Here is an 18,326-nt window from a genome sequence, read left to right as displayed (position 1 = left end):
ATAAACTCAATGTTTGTTCCCGACAAACGCCCCTCCCAACTGCCTCTCCTTTAAACTCCCTCCCCAAGTGTGCCTTGTGAAGGGAGTCAGGGCCATTTCCTCCCTCGTAAGCCACGCAACCCATGTTGCTCTCTTCTCCGTTCCTCCCTGTGTGCCCTAGGATGAAGAGGGGGTAGGCCTGGGTCTTCCTCTGAACTCTCTCTCCCTTGTTCTATCTCTTCCCTGCTCTGCCCAACCGGACTTTGCCCTTCCCCAGTTTCCTCCACAGCCAACGCAGCCACATTCCCGCTCGCTGTCAGCTGTTTGTCTTCCTCCTCGGATTCAGACTCCGACGGGGGGCATGACAAGGGGTTTCATTTGGCATTCTTTTTTTTTTATTGGGGGTGAACACAGGGAGTCCTCCACTTACGTTCGTTCATTTAGTGACCATTTGAAATTACAACAGCACTAAAATCTCGTTTTTCACACTTAGCACCATCGCTGCACCCCCTGTGATCACGTGATCAAAATCCAGCCGCTTGGCAGCTGACTCATCTTTACGATGGTTGCAGCGTCCCAGGGTCACATGATCCCCTTTTGCGACCTTTTAACAAGGAGGGAAGCTAGATTCACTTAACAACGGGGTTACTACCTGAACCACTGCAGCCATTCACTTAATTACGGTGGTGGGAAAGATGGCGAAACGGGGCAAAACTCGGTTAGGAACTGTCCTGCTTAGCAACAGATATTTTAGGCTCGATTGCGGCTGTAAGTTGAGGAGCCCCCAGTTCCTGCTGTGAATGAAGGACCGACGGCCGCAGGAGTGGAACCGCCCTAACTGTGCTTTTATTATTCTTTTCTAAATAGTTTTATTACTTTATAATAGGACATACCAAGAGAATACGAAAGCAAATGTTAGGGAAAGTAGGAAAAGAAAAAAATGAGGAAAGAAAGTGGGTAGTGGGGGAAAGGAAGGGAAAAAGGAAAAAAAAAAGGCATTTACTTCCAACTCCTTTCGTGCAGTTAAGGTAAAGGTTCCCCTCACACATTTCCAGCTCTAGGGGGTGGTGCTCCTCTCCATTTCAAAGCCGAAGAGCCAGGACTGTCCGAAGACGTCTCCGTTGACTAAACGCCAGAAGGCGCACGGAACGCTGTTCCCTTCCCATCAAAGGGGCCCCTGTTTTTCTACTTGCATTTTTACATGCTTTCGAACTGCTAGGTTGGCAGAAGCTACTGGGACAAGGAACGGGAACTCACTCCATTACACGTCGCTAAGGATTCGAACCGCCGAACTGCCGACCTTTCTGATCGACAAGCTCAGCATCTTAACCACTGAGTCACCGCCTCTCACTGCTAGTACTCCACTCCAACTTTCCCTGCCAATTAGAGGGGATCCACAAGGGGAACCCCATTTATAGCCTCCATTTCCCTGTCTATGAGGAGTCCCAAACTTCCAGATCAAAGGATGCCTTTCCCAAAAAAGGCGACTAAGACTTTCTCGTGTTTTCCCTTTTGAAGAGGTTTCGCTTCTCATCCAAGAAGCTTCTTTGGTTCTGGGTTAGAGTTGAACTGAAGAAAGTTCTTTGAGGAGAAGCAAAACGTCTCTGTGGAGAAGTTGATTCCGCAGTGCTAGAAAAGAGGTAAAAGGTAAAGGTACGGATGTTCTCCTTACATGTACGTGCCAGTCGTTTCCGGCTCTAAGGGGCGATGCTCCTCTCCGTTACAAAGCCAAAGAGTCAGTGCTGTCCGAAGATGTCTCCGTGGTCATGTGGCCATCATGACTAAACGCCAAAGAAGGTGCACAGAACGCTGTTAACTTCCCACCAAAAGGGGTCCCTATTTTTCTACTTGCATTTTTTTTAATGTGCTTTTGAAGTGCTAGGTTGGCAGAAGCTGGGACAAGCAAGGGGAGCTCACTCCGTTATGTGGCGCTAGGGATTTGAACCGCCGAACTGCCGACCTTTCTGATCGACAAGCACAGCGTCTTATCCACTCAGCCACCGCGTCCCTTTTGGGTGCAATAAAATAAGGCGTTAAGATCTACCCTCAACTTTTAATCATTTTTTAAAAATTATGATGATTATTAAATGTTTCTGAGCGTTGCAAAGTCAACCCTATCAAATACTTTATAATAGAGATGGGGCATTTGAGGGGAGGGGGCATCCCTGCCCCTTTGCTCTCTGGGGCACGGCCAAAGGGGCCTGCAAGGACTTCCTCCTACAGGCTGGATGCTTCACTTTGGACGGAGGGGTCTCTTTTGGGGACCCCAAGCTCGCTGTCCTTGGGCTCAGAGCTTCGGCGCTGCAGTAGGTGGAGACATGGCCCTGCAGGCTGCTCAGGAAGATGGGATCCAGGGTGACCCGCAGGCTCAGGGCCATCTGGTCGGTCCACCAGTGCTCGGGCCCCGGGGGACGCCGGTGCTTCAGGTTGAAGATATGCACCGGCCGGAGGTCCCCGGGCACCTCCAGGCGGGGCGTCCAGGTGTGGGGATAGAGGCTCTGGTGAAGGACCTCGTAGGGGAGATCCGGCACGGGGCAGACCCTGCCGATGTTGTCGATCTGGATCACCGGATCCCCGAAAGGGTCCTTGAAGAGGAAGAGGAAGGAGGTGAAGTCATGGCGCGGCAGCTTCTCGGCTTCCACGCCCAGCCGGATCAAAGCCGGACGGCAGATGGACGTGGCCGGTTCAGAGTCAAGGTTGGTGCTGAAATTCCAGGGCTTCTGACGCCGGTACCTGTGCTGCATGCTGAGGACTGAGTCGGAAGCATTGCCCCTGAGCAGAGTGCTGAGGGAAGAGATGGGGGTGGCGATCTGGCCGGCCAATTTGCGGAGGGTCAGCGAGTGGCGCTTGACCTGGGACAGGTCCAGGAGGGTCCGAGAGGGCCACGGCAGCCCCTTCCTCAGCAGCCAACTTTCAAAGGCCAGCACGTTGCAGATGTTCAGCTCCCTCTGGGAAGGGAAAAGCAGGTACAGGTACAGATTAACGCAGTTGGAAGGGACCCAGTGATGGCATGCGACTGGTTCGGACTGGTTTGGCGGAACTGGTAGTAAAAGTCTCCGAGAATCAGCTGAGAGGAGGGGGGAAAAAATCGTGGACAATCAGAGGAAAAAGAAGAGAAAAGCCCAGGATCAGCCCTCCCACCTGCCTTTGTGCTTTTCCCTTCTTTATTCTTATTGGCCCTGGCGGCCTCACCTGGTGTGGGGAAAGCTGGGCGCCCGCGTTAGGTACATGCACACTAGGTGTATAAGCAATCACCAAACTGGTAATGGAAAAAGTAGGATCCCACAGCTGGAAGGGACCTTGTCAGTCATCTAGTCCAGTTGTTGCCAGCCAGTGGGCCGGGGACCACTGGTGGTCCATGAGAAAAGGTTGGTGGTCTGCAGAGAAATGTCACCTCCCCAAAGCATCCCCCAAACGCAATTCGTCCAGGCTGCGTGGAGACCCAAGGCCCATATCGCCCGCGGGAACACTTGCATTACGAATAACACAAGTTAATGAGGGGGAAGGGGGAAAGAGTGGGGGACTTGCCCCACTGAACCCACATGCCTCGCCTGGCCACCGGGCTGCTTCTTTCCACTTCTTTCTTCTTCTGCTTTTGGCTGCACACAAGGAAAGCAGCAAAAGTCTTTCTTTCTCTCCCCCAAACTCCGCCAGAAATGAGTCTTTGGGACCCTGCAAGGCCTCCTGCTCCAAGAGGCTGTGCCAGCAAAGACTCATTTCTAGCGGAGTTTGGGGGAGAGAAAGAAAGACTTTTGCTGCTTCTGCTGCTTTCCTTGCATGAAGTCAAAAGTCTCTCTCTCTCCCCCTGAGAACAGAGCTGGAGACGATATCCTGCGATCCCAAATAAAGAACGATCGATTGGTAGGAAAACGGGGTGGGGAATTTTCCTGCAGACTCTGGGGAATTTTCCCAGGGTCTCTGCTCTGCGGGATTTAAAATGATGAGTTTGGTGGTCTCTGAGGTCCAAAAGGTTGGCGGCCCCTGATCTAGTCCAATCCCCACCTAAGCAGGAGACCTTACACCATTTCTGACAAAGGGTAGTCCAGTCTCTTCTGGAAAGCCTCCAGGGGAGGAGCTGACCCCGGGCACCTGGCCTTTGGCATAACAGCAGCCCCTTCCCCAACATAAGGTGACCCTTACCCTCTTGGCCTTTGGGGCCCTAAAGGCCGGGTCCCGCCACCCAGAGGCATGAACTTGAGATGGGTGGCCATAGGAATTGAATCAGGAGTGGGATTCTACAGGTTCGCACCTATTCGCTAGAACCGGTTGTTAGCATTCTAAGCAGTTCGGAGAACCGGTTGTTAGAAGAAATGACTGGGCTAATCCTGTAAGGAAGGCAGGAAGGAAACATTCTGGTGTTGCTTACAGAAACTGCCTCTCCGTTAACCCTTTTTACATTCTTGGCAGGACTAGACTTCCTGTCTCAGGAACGTCTCTGGAGTTTTTTTTCCCCTCCTTTGCTGGTATTTTGCTTGTGTGGAGTGACCATTCAAAGTTACAATGGCACTGAAAAAAGTGACTTATGACCATTTTCCACACTTACGACTGTTGCAGCATCCCCACAGTCAAGAGAGGCGCGAGAAGATGCATGCCTTGATGTGAGTGATATTGAATTGGCCACGCCCAGCCAATAATATGACCACCAAGCCACTTCCATCCAGTCACATGACCACCTAAGCCATGCCCACCACCTAAGCCACACCCACAGAACCGGTTGTTAAAAATTTGAATCCCACCCCTGAATTGAATTAAATGGATACATGTATGATAGGGAAGGCACCAAGCTAGAAAATGGGAGGCTGTGAGTTCTAGTTTCACCTTAGGCATGAAGACCAGCTGGGTGTTTCTGGGTCAATTTGCCAGGAGACAGTCAAAATTATTACTATTATTGTTGTTTTGTTATTAAATAATAATCAGAAGACACTTGGAAGGGACCTTGGAGGTCTTCTAGTCCAACCCCCTGCTCCAGCAGGAGACTTTAGTCTATACCATCCAAGACAAATGGCTGTCTAGTCTCCTCTTCTTAAAACCCTCCAGTGTTGGATCTCCCACAACTTCTGGTGGCAAGCTGTTCCTCTGGCTAATTGTTCTCACTGTCATGAAATTTCTCCTTAATTCCAGGTTGCTTCTTTCCTTGATGAGTTTCCATCCGTTGCTTCTTGTCCTGCCTTCAGGTGCTCTGGAGAATAGGTTGCACCCCCCTCTTCTTTGGGGCAGCCCCTCAAATATTGGAAGACTTGCTATCGTGTCTCCCCTGGTCCTTTTTTTTTTTCATTAGATCAGACCTACCCAATCCCTGCCACCGTTTTTCGTGCGTTTTACATTCGTGACATTGGTCTGACCCAGACTTCGTCAAACTTAATCAAACACAAGCTGCTCTTAAAAGTGAAACCTATTTTAATGTGACGCTGGGAATTCCTTGCGTTCCCAGCCAAAACTCATTCGACACAGTTCCCCCAAATAAGAACGCGCTGTTCAGTGCTGTAGAATGCTTGCCAACAACAGGCGTCCAATTAAGGCTTAACATAAACCAATCCAACCCCCCCAAAAAACCTGACCAAAGTACAGAGCTTCACGAAGGACTCGGAATCTAATTGAACTACTTTGCTTCCTGCAAAGAGTTTGTCATTGAGGTCTGACTTTTATCCCTTATGGCAGTGATCCCCAACCTTTACGCGCGCCCGCCGGCATCAGCTGGGCCGCGGTCCAGTACCGGCATCAGTGGCGCCATCTTTGATGAAAAGGCTTCGGTGACCTCACGAGCACTTTTCATCAAAGATGGTGGCGCCAGGGTGAGCTTTCTGTAGATGGCTTTCACCGAAAGCTCCCGGCTTTTTTGATGCGCCGGTGAGTTTCTACCCGGAAAAGCTCACCGGAAGCACTTTTCATCAAAAGATGGCGGGCCGCAAGCCACTTTGTTCCGCGGACTGCCGTCCGGGACGTTGGGGACCCCTGCCTTATGGGATAAATGGCAATCACCTCCCAGCCTTATTCCCGAGTTGCCCATTCTGTTTCAGCTGCTCTCGCCTTCTAGCAGCTCTGTGCACACGCAAACTGGGAACAGGCTCCCTTTGTTCCTCTGCCTTGCTGCTGCCAGACTCCGAAGGCTCCCAAGGCAGCACCCCACTCCCAGACGGTCCTGGCCCCATCCCTGCATCGGATGCAGGACCCTCGTCCGAGTCCTTGCCAGACTCCCGGAGTGGTTTCCTTTCGTCCTCACTGTCCGATACCTCTGCCATCTGCACGGGCTGGCGGCGAACCACAACAGACGTCATACCTGTGAAGGTAAACACGCAGGAACAGCTACCTGTTCTCTTTGAAGGAATTGCCATTGCTTCCTCTCGCACTCGGCTTTGATGGACTCCAGTTTGCACACCTGCTGCAGCTGGTGCTTCTTGTCGGCCTTCCACATGGCGTGGGAGAGACGCCTGGGGGTGGGGAGAGAGCAGAGTGGTTAAGCAGCCTCGTCTGCCCCTCCCTTGCTCTTTCCTGACCACGTGACTGCCCCACAAAGGTGCTTATTTCAAGAGGCAATTGGACTTTCTGGTGTTTTTTTTTTTCTTGGAAGACTTTTCGCTTCTCATCCCAGAAGCTTCTTCAGCTCTGACTGGATGGTGGGGAATGGAAGGATCTCAGCAGCCGGTTCTCTGCCTGGTTGCTGGGGGGAGGGAGGCGTGGCCATGGTGGGCGTGGCCTACCAGAACTTCTGGGAGGGCCATTTTTTTGCCTTCCCCAGAGTCCGGAGGCTTCCCTCAGGCCTCTGGGAGGGCAAAAACAGCCTCCCCCGAACTCCGGAGGCTCTCTGGAAGCCGAAAACAGGCACACTTCTGGTCTTCCTGAACTCCTGGGCGGCCTGTTTTTCACCCTCCCCGAGCCTCTGTGCGGATCCTGCACTCACCTGCACATCCAAAATGAGCCATATGGAGACTCCTGGGAGGGTTGGGGTGGGCGGGGCCAGCCGGTCAGTCCAACTACTGGTTCAGCGAACCAAATGTAAATTTAACATCCGTTCCATCCAAACCGGCTGAATCCCACCCCTGTTCATACTGTTCTGACCCAAACCTGATTCCAAGAGAACAAACACAAGACAAAGGCAGCAGTATAACCTTCACAGATAAAAGGCTGCTTCCAACAAATTAGCTCCGACAAGAAAGAGTTTTGCCAAGTTTTTGTAAGTCTGCCAAAACAAAACAACAGATAAGAAATAGTTGACAAGAGTCTTCAAATACCAACTGTAATGTCCACGAGGCTGAGTTTCAAAACTTCTTTGCGTTCTGCAAAGTGCGTTCGTTCACAGCTGGCTTTTATCTTCTTGAAGGAGGGGCCATTACCTTGCAGCCTTACTCCCAAGTTGCCCATGCTGTTGTGACTGTTCTTTCCTCTGAGTAATCCTTCGTGCACATGCACTTGGCACAGGCTCCTCGGGAACCTCATCACTGTTGCCAATCCACTCCCTGATGGCCCTGGCCCCTCATCCGAGTCCTCGCTCTCCTCAGCCATCCGCACCTGCTGCCGACTAACCACAACACATACCCCTTACAGACAGCTGTACATTTGCATCCTTTTTGAGGTCGTTGAGGCCACCTGGAGGTTTATCTGTGTCCTCAGGGTCACCTGAGTGGTGCATAAATGCATGTGGAGCCTTCTTGGAACTGCTCAAAGGACCCTGTTGTAGATTGGAGGTAGAGGGTGTAGAAGTATCCCTCCCCTTCCGTTGAGAGAGAGAGAGAGAGCTGTTCAATTTTGACTTAGACTTTTTAACCCCTCTTTTAAGAGTATCTATCCTTCCATTCCCCACCATCCAGTCAGAGCTGAAGAAGCTTCTGGGATGAGAAGTGAAACGTCTTCAAAGAAAAACAAGGAAGTCCAGTTGCCTCTTGAAATAAAAAGCACCTTTGGGACAATCGAGACTTGGATGGCTTGACTATAGACATTTAACTTCTACTTTTACTTTAGCTTTTACTTTAACTTTAACTTTAACTTTAACTTTAACTTTGCTTTAGCTTTAGCTTTTGCTTTTGCTTTTGCTTTAGCTTTAGCTTTAGCTTTAGCTTTAGCTTTAGCTTTAGCTTTTGCTTTTGCTTTTGCTTTTGCTTTTACTTTTACTTTTACTTTTACTTTTACTTTTACTTTCTTTGCTTTGCTTTGCTTTGCTTTACCTTTACTTAACTTTACCTTTGCTTTTTACTTTTTACTTTTTACTTTTTACTTTACTCTTTACTCTTTACTCTTTACTTTACTTTACTTCATTGTCATTGCACCTTGTAGAACGAAATTAAATACCATTTTCAGTGCACAATTTATGACTATGAAAACAAACACAAACACACATCCCTCACACTCCACACATTGAATTGAAACCCCCTGATATCACATTCATATTGCACTATATAGTAGAATCCAATAGAATTACTGCCCTGAGATAGAAGCTGTTTTTCAGCCTATTTGCCCTTGTTTCTATTATCCTGTACCGTCTGCCAGATGGTAATAGTTTAAAAAAAAAGGGGGTGCCCAGGATGAGATGGATCTTTGAGGATGTTTTGAACTTTCTTAAGGCAGTGGGAGCTATAAAGCTCTTCCAAAGAGGGGAGAGGGCAACCAATGATCCTCTGGGCAATGACATTAACCCTCTGGAGCTCTTTCCTATCTGCCCCTAAACCATACAGAGGTGCAGTAAGTTAAGATACTCTCTATGGTGCAGCAGTAGAAGGTCACCAGCAGTTTTTCATCCAGTTGTTGTTTCCTGAGAAGTATTCTAATCTGTTCTATTCTATTCTATTCTATTCTATTCTATTCTATTCTATTCTATTCTATTCTATTCTATTCTATTCCTATTCCATTCTATATTCCTATCTTATCCTATCCTATCTATTCTATTCTATTCTATTCTATTCCTATTCCTATTCCTATTCCTATTCCTATTCCATTCTATATTCCATTCTATATTCCATTCTTATTGTTTTCTATTCTGTTCTATTCTATTCTGTTCTATTCTATTCTATTCTATTCTATTCTATTCTATTCCTATTCCTATTCCTATTCCTATTTCCATTCTATATTCCATTCTTATTGTATTCTATTCTGTTCTGTTCTGTTCTGTTCTGTTCTGTTCTGTTCTATTCTTTTCCATTCCATTCCATTCCATTCCATTCCATTCTATTCTACCTGTATATTTACCCATAACTCAAGGTGGTGAGCTCATCCAACATACCTTCCTCCTTTTATTTTCCTCACAACAACAACCCTGTGAGTTGGCTGAAGAGAGAGAGAGAGAGAGAGAGAGAGAGAGCGGGCGGGGGGGGACTGGCCCGAAGTCACCCAGCTGCCTTTCGTAGCTAAGGTGGGACTAGAACTCGCAGCCTCTTGCTTTCTAGTCTGGTGCCTTCACCACTAGGCTGAACTGCCAAGTTTTGGATTCCAGCCCTTGGGGCAGGGGCGGGGTTGGAGTAGATGACCTCCAAGGTACCTTCGAAACGGGAACATGCCGTGGTTTCCCTTCCCCCTCGCTCCGAAGCCCACCAACTCACTTGGCACACACTCGGTGGCCCCACATTTTGCACAGGTCGATGGGCTTTTGTCCCTCGTTGTCCTGGGCATGGACATCAGCCCCGGCGTCAATCAAAATCTGGAGGCAGTTCTCACGCCCTTCGCTGGCAGCCTTGTGAAGTGGAGACACCCCGTTGTAATTCTGCCTGAGAAGCCAGAAAAGGTGTTTGTGTGTGTGTGTGTGGGAGTTTTAGGAAAACTCCCAAAAGTTTGTTTGAAAAGTCCTCCAGGGTTTTCCTGAAGTGACCCGTGAGAGAGACTGGAGAGGATGCCGGTCAAGCGAGAACCTCGAACCAACCTGCAGGACTCAGGATCTGAGATCCGAGGGGCTGCCAGAAACCCAGAGTTTAGCAAAAGCTTCCCAGGCCCAGGGATGATATTACCTCCAGGGGTGGAGGTCTTGGGGGATTAGTTGCTTCTTTTGCAGATGTTTTATGACCCAACTACGTAACATGATCAGTGCTAGAAGGAAGGGGAGAGTTGAGCAAAGATCACGACCTCGCTGGGTAATGAAACGTCTGCAAGAAAACCACGAAGTTCAGAGAGCCCCAAGTCGTCGTCCTCCTCCTCCTCCTCCTCTTCCTTCTTCCTCCTCCTTCTCCTCTTCTTCCTCCTCCTTTCCTTCTCTCCTCCTCCTCCTTCCTCCTCCTCTTCCTTCTTCCTCCTTCTTCTTCTCTCCTTCCTTCTCTCCCCTCCTCCTCTCCTCCCCTCCTCTCTCTCCTGGCACTGAACACCTGGTTCTCTAATTCCATCCTCCAAGAAAACCATCTCTCCTCCTCCTTCAGAGAGCCTTCTCTTCTTCCTCCTCCTTGTCCTTCTTCCTCCTCTCCTCCTCCTCCTCCTCCTCCTCCTCCTCCTCCTCCTCCTCCTCCTCCTCCTTCTCCTCCTCCTCCTCCCTCCCCCTACCTCCTGGCACTGAACACTGGTTGGGTAATGAAACATCTGCAAGAAAACCATCAGAGATCCCAAGTCCTCCTCCTCCTCCTCCTCCTCCTCCTCCTCCTCCTCCTCCTCCTCCTCCTCCTGACCCTGAGGCTCTCCTGTTACTGAAAACTTGAAGATCTCCTCCTTTTGAGCAGGGGTTGGACTAGAAGACCTCCTAGGTCCCTTCCTTCCAGCTCCCTTCCGATTCGGATTCAGCGCCCTTGTAACTAAACGAACCGTGGGCTTGCCCGTGCAACCCACACACCCCTTGCCAAACCTCCAGAGATGGGCCCCCAGCCCAGCCCAACCCCCTCCCCTGCTTACACGTTGACGTCCGCGCCTTGGCTGAGGAGGTACTGGAGGCACTCCACGGCCATGGCCTTGCTCTCCTGGCCCAGCACCAGGTGGATGGGCCTCCAGCCTCTCAGGCTGCCCAGGTTGATGTCCAGGTTGTATTTCTCGATCAGCATCTTCATGCAGTCCAGCCGTCCGTGCAGGGCGGCCGTGTGCAGCGTGGAGAAGCCCTGGCAGAGAAAGGCAGCGGGGAACGGAGTGACCGACGGTCAGCCAGCCTGGGAGGGAGGGCCCTTTCGGAGGTTAACCACAGCCAAACAGAGGAAGGGGGCTTGCTACGGCTGACCCCCCCCTCCCCAATGTGAGGTTCCAAGTTGGGAAACTGGCCCGCACTCAAGGTTGGGACTTAAATATTCAGAGAAAAAGCACTCCTGTTTTCTATTTTTTTTAAAAAAAAAATTGTGTATTTATTTGTATCCTGACTTTGTTACTTTTTACAAATAAGGCAAGGGAGGAAACCTACGCAGCACACCACAACAACCCTATGAGGTGGGCTGGGCTGGGCTGAGGCTGGGCTGGGCTGGGCTGGGCTGGGCTGGCCTGGGCTGGGCTGAGAGAGAGAGAGAGAGAGAGAGAGAGAGAGAGAGAGAGAGAGAGCTGTCTCAAAGTCACCTGGCCTTCGTGCCTAAGGTGGACTAGAACTCACTGTCTCCTGGTGATTGGCCCAAAGTCACCCAGTTGGCTTTCGTTCCTAAGGCGGGACTAGAACTCACAGCCTCCTCGTGATTGGCCCAATCTCCCAGCTGACTTTCATGCCTAAGGCAGAACTAGAACTCACCATCTCCTGGTGATTGGCCCAAAGTCACCCAATTGGCCTTTGTGCCTAAGGCGGGACTAGAACTCACTGTCTCCTGGTGATTGGCCCAAAATCACCCAGTTGGCTTTCATTCCTAAGGCAGGACTAGAACTCACAGCCTCCTCGTGATTGGCCCAATCTCCCAGCTGACTTTCATGCCTAAGGCAGAACTAGAACTCACCATCTCCTGGTGATTGGCCCAAAGTCACCCAGTTGGCTTTTGTTCCTAAGGTGGGACTAGAACTCACAGCCTCCTCGTGATTGGCCCAATCTCCCAGCTGACTTTCATGCCTAAGATTGGCCCAAAATCACCCAGTTGGCTTTCATTCCTAAGGCAGGACTAGAACTCACAGCCTCCTCGTGATTGGCCCAATCTCCCAGCTGACTTTCATGCCTAAGGCAGAACTAGAACTCACCATCTCCTGGTGATTGGCCCAAAGTCACCCAGTTGGCTTTCATTCCTAAGGCGGGACTAGAACTCACAGCCTCCTCATGATTGGCCCAATCTCCCAGCTGACTTTCATGCCTAAGGCAGGACTAGAACTCACCATCTCCTGGTGATTGGCCCAAAGTCACCCAGCTACTTTTCATGCCTAAGGTGGGACTACAACTCACAGCCTCCTGGTGATTGGTCCAGTCTCCCAGCTGACTTTCATGCCTAAGGCGGGACTAGAACTCACTGGCTTCTGGTGATTGGCCCAAAGTCACCCAATTGGCTTTCGTGCCTAAGGCGGGACTAGAACTCCCCATCTCCTGGGGATTAGCCCAAAGTCACCCAGTTGCGGAAGGCAGGACTAAATTTCATGGTTTCCTGTTTCTGGAATTTCTTGGGCTTTTTTTTTCTCTTAGAAGACATTTTGCTTCTCATCCCAGAAGCTTCTTCAACTCTGACTGGATGGTGGAGAATGGAAGGATTTATATTTCTTGAAGACAGCTGGTCATTTGCATCCTTTTTAGAGACTCCTTGAGGCCACCTGGAGGGTTGTGTCGTCAGGGTCACTGGAGTAGTGCAAATGGGTGTAGAGCCCTTCTTGGAACTGATGAAAGGGTTCCTGTAATCTGCAATTTTTTTCCTGGAAATCCATTCATTCTCCCGCACCATTTCATGTGTTCATTCCAACATGCGTAGCTAAATATCTATGGGGATTCTCAACGGTCTGCAAGCAATATCAATCCTTCTGTTCCCCACCATCCAATCAGAGCTGAAGAAGCTTCTAGAATGAGAAGTGAAATGTCTTCCAAGGAAAAGCAGAAAGTCCAGTTGACTCTTGAAAAAAAAAAGCACTTTGGGGACAACCAGGATATGGACGGAGGAACTCCACAGACGTTCTTAGTTGTTTTCCTTGAAAAGGTTTCGCTTCTCATCCAGGAAGCTTCTTCAGTTCTGGGTTAAGGTTGAACTGAAGCAGCTTCTTGGATGAGAAGCGAAATGTTTCCAAAGTGGGAGGTGGGGAATAACACCAAGAAAGTCCAGTTGCCTCTTGGAAAAAGCACCTATAGGACAACCAGGAGACCTGGATGATGGAGAATCTCCATAGACACCCGGTTTGCTTGTTGCATTCTTTTATTTGTTTGTTTGTTTGTTTGTTTGTTTAGCTACCATTCTTGCCACAAGGCGACTCTGGGAGGCTTTGCAACATTAAAAGGAAGCCATAAATATATACATAAGTACAGCAATATTTTGGTACTCAACTGCTCTGGTTGAAGCTCATTAAACTTTGTTCTCAATGCATTTTGATGCGAACATTTTGTCCTAATACTCATTGTTTGCTACTCAACACACAAGCTAGAAATCGTTGGTCTCGTTGGCTGCCTCGTTGGAACCCCCTTATTCCTGTTCTGATCCAAACCTGGTTCCAAGAGAATATACACAAGACAAAGGTAACAGCACAACCTTTTACTGTTTCATTTACGAATCCTGTTTCTTCACAGATAAAAAGGCTGCTTCCAACTAATTAGCTACGACAAGAAAGAACCTTGCCCAGTTTTGGCAAAGTTGCCAAGAACAACAGATAAAGTTCCTAAACAATAAATCAAAGAGTCTCCAAACACCAACTCAGATATTCTCTGATAATATCACACTACTGACTAGAGCATACAAAACATTTGCTAGACCAATACTCGAATACAGCTCATCAGTCTGGAACCCACATTATGTATCTGATATTAACACAGCTGAGAAAGTCCAGAAATATTTCACAAGAAGAGTTCTCCACTCCTCTACTCGTTGCAGAATACCTTATGCTAACAGACTTGAAATTCTAGACCTAGACAACCTAGAACTATGCCGCCTTTGGTCCGATCTAAGTATAGTACATAAAATCATACATTGCAATGTCCTACCTGTCAGTGAATACTTCAGCTTCAACCAAGAGCAAACAATAGATACAAACTCAAGGTTAATCGCACCAAACTTGATTGCAGGAAATACGACTTCAGCAACAGAGTGGTCAATGTCTGGAATACTCTGCCTGACTCTGTGGTTTCTTCCCCAAACCCCCAAAACTTTAACCTTAGACTGTCTACTATTGACCTCACCCCTTTCCTAAGAGGTCTGTAGGGGGCGTGCATAAGCGCACCAACGTGCCTACCGTCCCTGTCCTGTTGTTTTATTTTTCTTATATGTGTCCATGTATTCATAATACTTATACCTGTAATCTTATAATCGCTTGACAAAATAAATAAATAAAAACTCTGTAAAATGGCCTTAAGTCCCTTTTTTTTCAGCGTCGTTGCAACTTGGAAGGGTCACTCAATGAACGGTTGTAAGTCGAGGACTACCTCTTCTATTCTTTTCCCAATTCAGACCCGCTCTCCCCTCCCAGGGTGTCCCACCCAGCCGAGCAAAGGAAGGGCATTGAATCAGGGGCAGCTCCTCGGCAGAAGAAAAGAAGGGCACCCAGGTTTCCAAAGCGGGCTGGGGGCTGTGTGGGTGGTGGGTGGGAGGGATTTACATTAATATCCGCCTGGTTGGGGGACTCCGCTTTCTGCATGGTGATCTGGAGCCACTGGGTCTGTCCGGTGCTGGCGGCATAGTGTAAATCTTGCAGGCGGGCCTGTTTGGTGGTGGGGGTCTGTCTCGATGAGGCGGGCTTGACGTTGCTAAAACACAAGGCAGAGGAGGGGCTGTTGGATTCTTCCCGCCCTCCCTCCCACCCCGGAAGTGGGATTCAGCTGGTTCTGACCAGTTCTGGAGAACCGGTAGCGGACATTTTGAGTAGTTTGTAGAACCGGACAATCCCACCTCTGACTGGCCCCGCCAAACCCATCTATTCTCTGCCTCCTGAGTGGCTGGGTCTCCTTTGGTTGACCTGCACAGGAGAACGGAGCTGGAAAGCAGGTTAGTGGGGTGGGGAGGGAAGGGGGATTTTGCAGTATCCTTCCCCTGCCACACCCACCAAGCCACGGCCACCAAGCCACGCCCACAGAACCGATAGTAAAAAAAATTGAATCCCACCACTGCCTCAACCCCATCTCTTCTCTGCCTCCCATTGAGTCCCAGCTGATCGGCTGGGTCTCCTTTGGTTGCCCAGCACAGGAGAACGGAGCTGGAAAGCAGGTTAGTGGAGTGGGGAAGAGAAGGGGGATTTTGCAGTATCCTTCCCTTGCCACGCCCACCAAGCCACGCCTGTAGTAAAGAATTTTTGAATCCCACCTCTTTGGTGAGAGGGACGGAGAGTCTGGGAGTCTGGGAGTGTGGGGGCACCTCAGTTCCGCCCCCCTCCTTTTGATACCCAGGCAGAAGTTCTGGGGGGGTTGGGGTGGTAGAAAATTGGCTTCCAGAGCCCCTCCTGATCCTTTTCTGAAAGAAGGGAGCCTTGGACTTTGAATAAAATTGAGCCCATTGCTCTCAAGGCAGGGGGTGGGTTAGATGACCTTGAAGGTCCCTTCCAGTTTTTTTGGGGTGGTGGTGGGGTGGTGTTTGTGCAACGACTGAAGCTCCAGCGTTCCTCCCGCTTGGCTGTTTCCCTGGTGGGATCCTTTCCTTGGAGACTGGAGGTTTAAAGACCCCCGCCAACCCCCGACCCGTTGAGGCCGGAGGATGGCTGCCCATCATAATGACCATCATCCCCAGACACGGGGAAAGGAGGAGGGGATTGGGGGTCCGGGAGCGACCCCCTTTCCCTCCTCCCCCTTGGAGAAACCTCCGCCAGGCGCTGTCCCGGTGCTGAAGGTCACCTGCGCTGGCCAAGGGAGGTTCTAGCGCTGTGGAAGCGGGCGAGTCGTCCCCCCCCGCCCCCCGCCCAGGCTGCTCGAGGAGGGGATGATGGGCGCTCTGATCCTCCCCACCCCTCCCTCCCCCTCCCCACTGGCCTGAAGGTGACGGCGGTGACGGCGAGGGAGCTGGAGGAGGCGAGGCGGTGCGATTCGCGAGTCTTGGACCGGCGCCGCCCCGGGTGAGGCAGCCTCCCACCCACCATCGCGGCCAGCTGGCAGCCCGGCCACTGCGGAGCGTGGTCAAGGCGTTGCCTGGCGACCGTGCCCAGGCTCAAGCCTCGTGATGGACGGAGTTCTCGCGCGGGTGGGGGAGGAGGGAAAGGGGGGTGAAAGGAGGAGGAGGGGAAGAAGGGAAGTGGGAGGGGAGGTAGAGGAAGTAAAGAGAAGGAAAAGGAGGAGGAAGGAGGAGAGGGAGAAGGAAAGAGGAGGAGGGAGGAAAAGGAAGGAGGGGGAGGAGGAAGAGGAAGGGGAAGAGGGAGGAAGAAGGAGGAGGAAGAGAGGAAAGGAGGAGGAGGAAAAGGAAGGAGGAGGAGGAAGAAAGAGGAGGAGGAGGAGGAGAAAGAGGGGGGAGGAGGAGAGGAGGAGCAGGAAAAGGAAGGAGGAGAAGAAGAGGTAGAGGAGGAAGAGGAGGGAGGAAGAGGGAGGAAGAAGGAGGAGGAACAAGAGGAAAAGAAGAAGAGGAGGAGGGGAAGGAAAGAGGAGGAGGAGGAAAAGGAAGGAGGGTGAGGAGGAAGAGGAGGAGGAAGAGGGAGGAAGGAGGAGGAGGAAGAGGAGGAAAAGAGAAGAGGAGGAGGAGGAAAAGGAAGGAGGAGAAGGAAGAAAGAGGAGGAGGAGGAGGAGAAAGAGGGGGGAGGAGGAGAGGAGGAGCAGGAAAAGGAAGGAGGAGAAGAAGAGGTAGAGGAGGAGGGGAGGGGGAGGAAGAGGGAGGAAGGAGGAGGAGGAACAAGAGGAAAAGAGAAGAAGAGAGGAGGGGAAGGAAAGAGGAGGAGGAGGAAAAGGAAGGAGGGGAGGAGGAAGAGGAGGGGGGAAGAGGGAGGAAGAAGGAGGAGGAAGAGGAGGAAAAGAGAAGAGGAGGAGGAGGAAAAGGAAGGAGGAGAAGGAAGAAAGAGGAGGAGGAGGAAGAGGAGGAGAAAGAGGGGGAGGAGGAGAGGAGGAGCAGGAAAAGGAAGGAGGAGAAGAAGAGGTAGAGGAGGAAGAGGAGGGGGAGGAAGAGGGAGGAAGAAGGAGGAGGAACAAGAGGAAAAGAGAAGAAGAGGAGGAGGGGAAGGAAGAGGAGGAGGAGGAAAAGGAAGGAGGGGGAGGAGGAAGAGGAGGGGGAAGAGGGAGGAAGAAGGAGGAGGAAGAGGAGGAAAAGAGAAGAGGAGGAGGAGGAAAAGGAAGGAGAAGGAAGAAAGAGGAGGAGGAGGAAGAGGAGGAGAAAGAGGGGGAGGAGAGGAGGAGCAGGAAAAGGAAGGAGGAGAAGAAGAGGTAGAGGAGGAAGAGGAGGGGAGGAAGAGGGAGGAAGAAGGAGGAGGAACAAGAGGAAAAGAGAAGAAGAGGAGGAGGGGAAGGAAAGAGGAGGAGGAGGAAAAGGAAGGAGGGGGGAGGAGGAAGAGGAGGGGGAAGAGGGAGGAAGAAGGAGGAGGAAGAGGAGGAAAAGAGAAGAGGAGGAGGAGGAAAAGGAAGGAGGAGAAGGAAGAAAGAGGAGGAGGAGGAAGAGGAGGAGAAAGAGGGGGAGGAGGAGAGGAGGAGGGAAAAGGAAGGAGGAGAAGAAGAGGTAGAGGAGGAAGAGGAGGGGGGAGGAAGAGGGAGGAAGAAGGAGGAGGAACAAGAGGAAAAGAGAAGAAGAGGAGGAGGGGAAGGAAAGAGGAGGAGGAGGAAAAGGAAGGAGGGGGGAGGAGGAAGAGGAGGGGGGAAGAGGGAGGAAGAAGGAGGAGGAAGAGGAGGAAAAGAGAAGAGGAGGAGGAGGAAAAGGAAGGAGGAGAAGGAAGAAAGAGGAGGAGGAGGAAGAGGAGGAGAAAGAGGGGAGGAGGAGAGGAGGAGCGGGAAAAGGAAGGAGGAGAAGAAGAGGTAGAGGAGGAAGAGGAGGGGAGGAAGAGGGAGGAAGAAGGAGGAGGAACAAGAGGAAAAGAGAAGAAGAGGAGGAGGGGAAGGAAAGAGGAGGAGGAGGAAAAGGAAGGAGGGGGGAGGAGGAAGAGGAGGGGGAAGAGGGAGGAAGAAGGAGGAGGAAGAGGAGGAAAAGAGAAGAGGAGGAGGAGGAGGAAGAGGAGGAGAAAGAGGAGGAGAAGGAAGAGGTATAGGAGGAAGAGGAGGGGAGGAAGAGGGAGGAAGAACGAGGAGGAACAAGAGGAAAAGAGAAGAGGAGGAGGAGGAGGAGGAGGAGAAGGAAGAGGTAGAGGAGGAAGAGGAGGGGGAGGAAGAGGGAGGAAGAAGGAGAGGAGGAGGAGGAGGAGGAGGAGGAGGAGGACTCTTTTCCCCCTCCTCCCACCGGAGACATCCAAGGGGAGGCACAGAAGTCCCAGTTTTTGTC

At 50.9% G+C, this 18,326-nt stretch overlaps 1 protein-coding gene across 1 annotated transcript; it reads right to left on the bottom strand.

The window, feature by feature from the left end:
* Nucleotides 1–2,025: 2,025 nt before the first annotated feature.
* ANKRD53 (ankyrin repeat domain 53) lies at nt 2,026–14,717 on the bottom strand. The gene is made up of 5 exons (XM_087965723.1): nt 14,554–14,717; nt 10,774–10,973; nt 9,507–9,671; nt 6,287–6,407; nt 2,026–2,927 (listed from the first exon to the last, which is right to left on the bottom strand). Exons 1-5 carry the CDS (start codon nt 14,590–14,592, stop codon nt 2,106–2,108), a joined length of 1,347 nt encoding a protein of 448 aa, XP_087821849.1. The 5' UTR covers nt 14,593–14,717; the 3' UTR covers nt 2,026–2,105.
* Nucleotides 14,718–18,326: the final 3,609 nt, after the last annotated feature.

This window comes from Notechis scutatus, chromosome 4 (genome assembly GCF_049901735.1).
Source record: "Notechis scutatus isolate UNSWTSFEM ecotype Mainland chromosome 4, rNotScu1.2, whole genome shotgun sequence".
Lineage (NCBI taxonomy): Eukaryota > Metazoa > Chordata > Lepidosauria > Squamata > Elapidae > Notechis > Notechis scutatus.
This window is presented reverse-complemented; position numbering and strand designations above follow the sequence as displayed.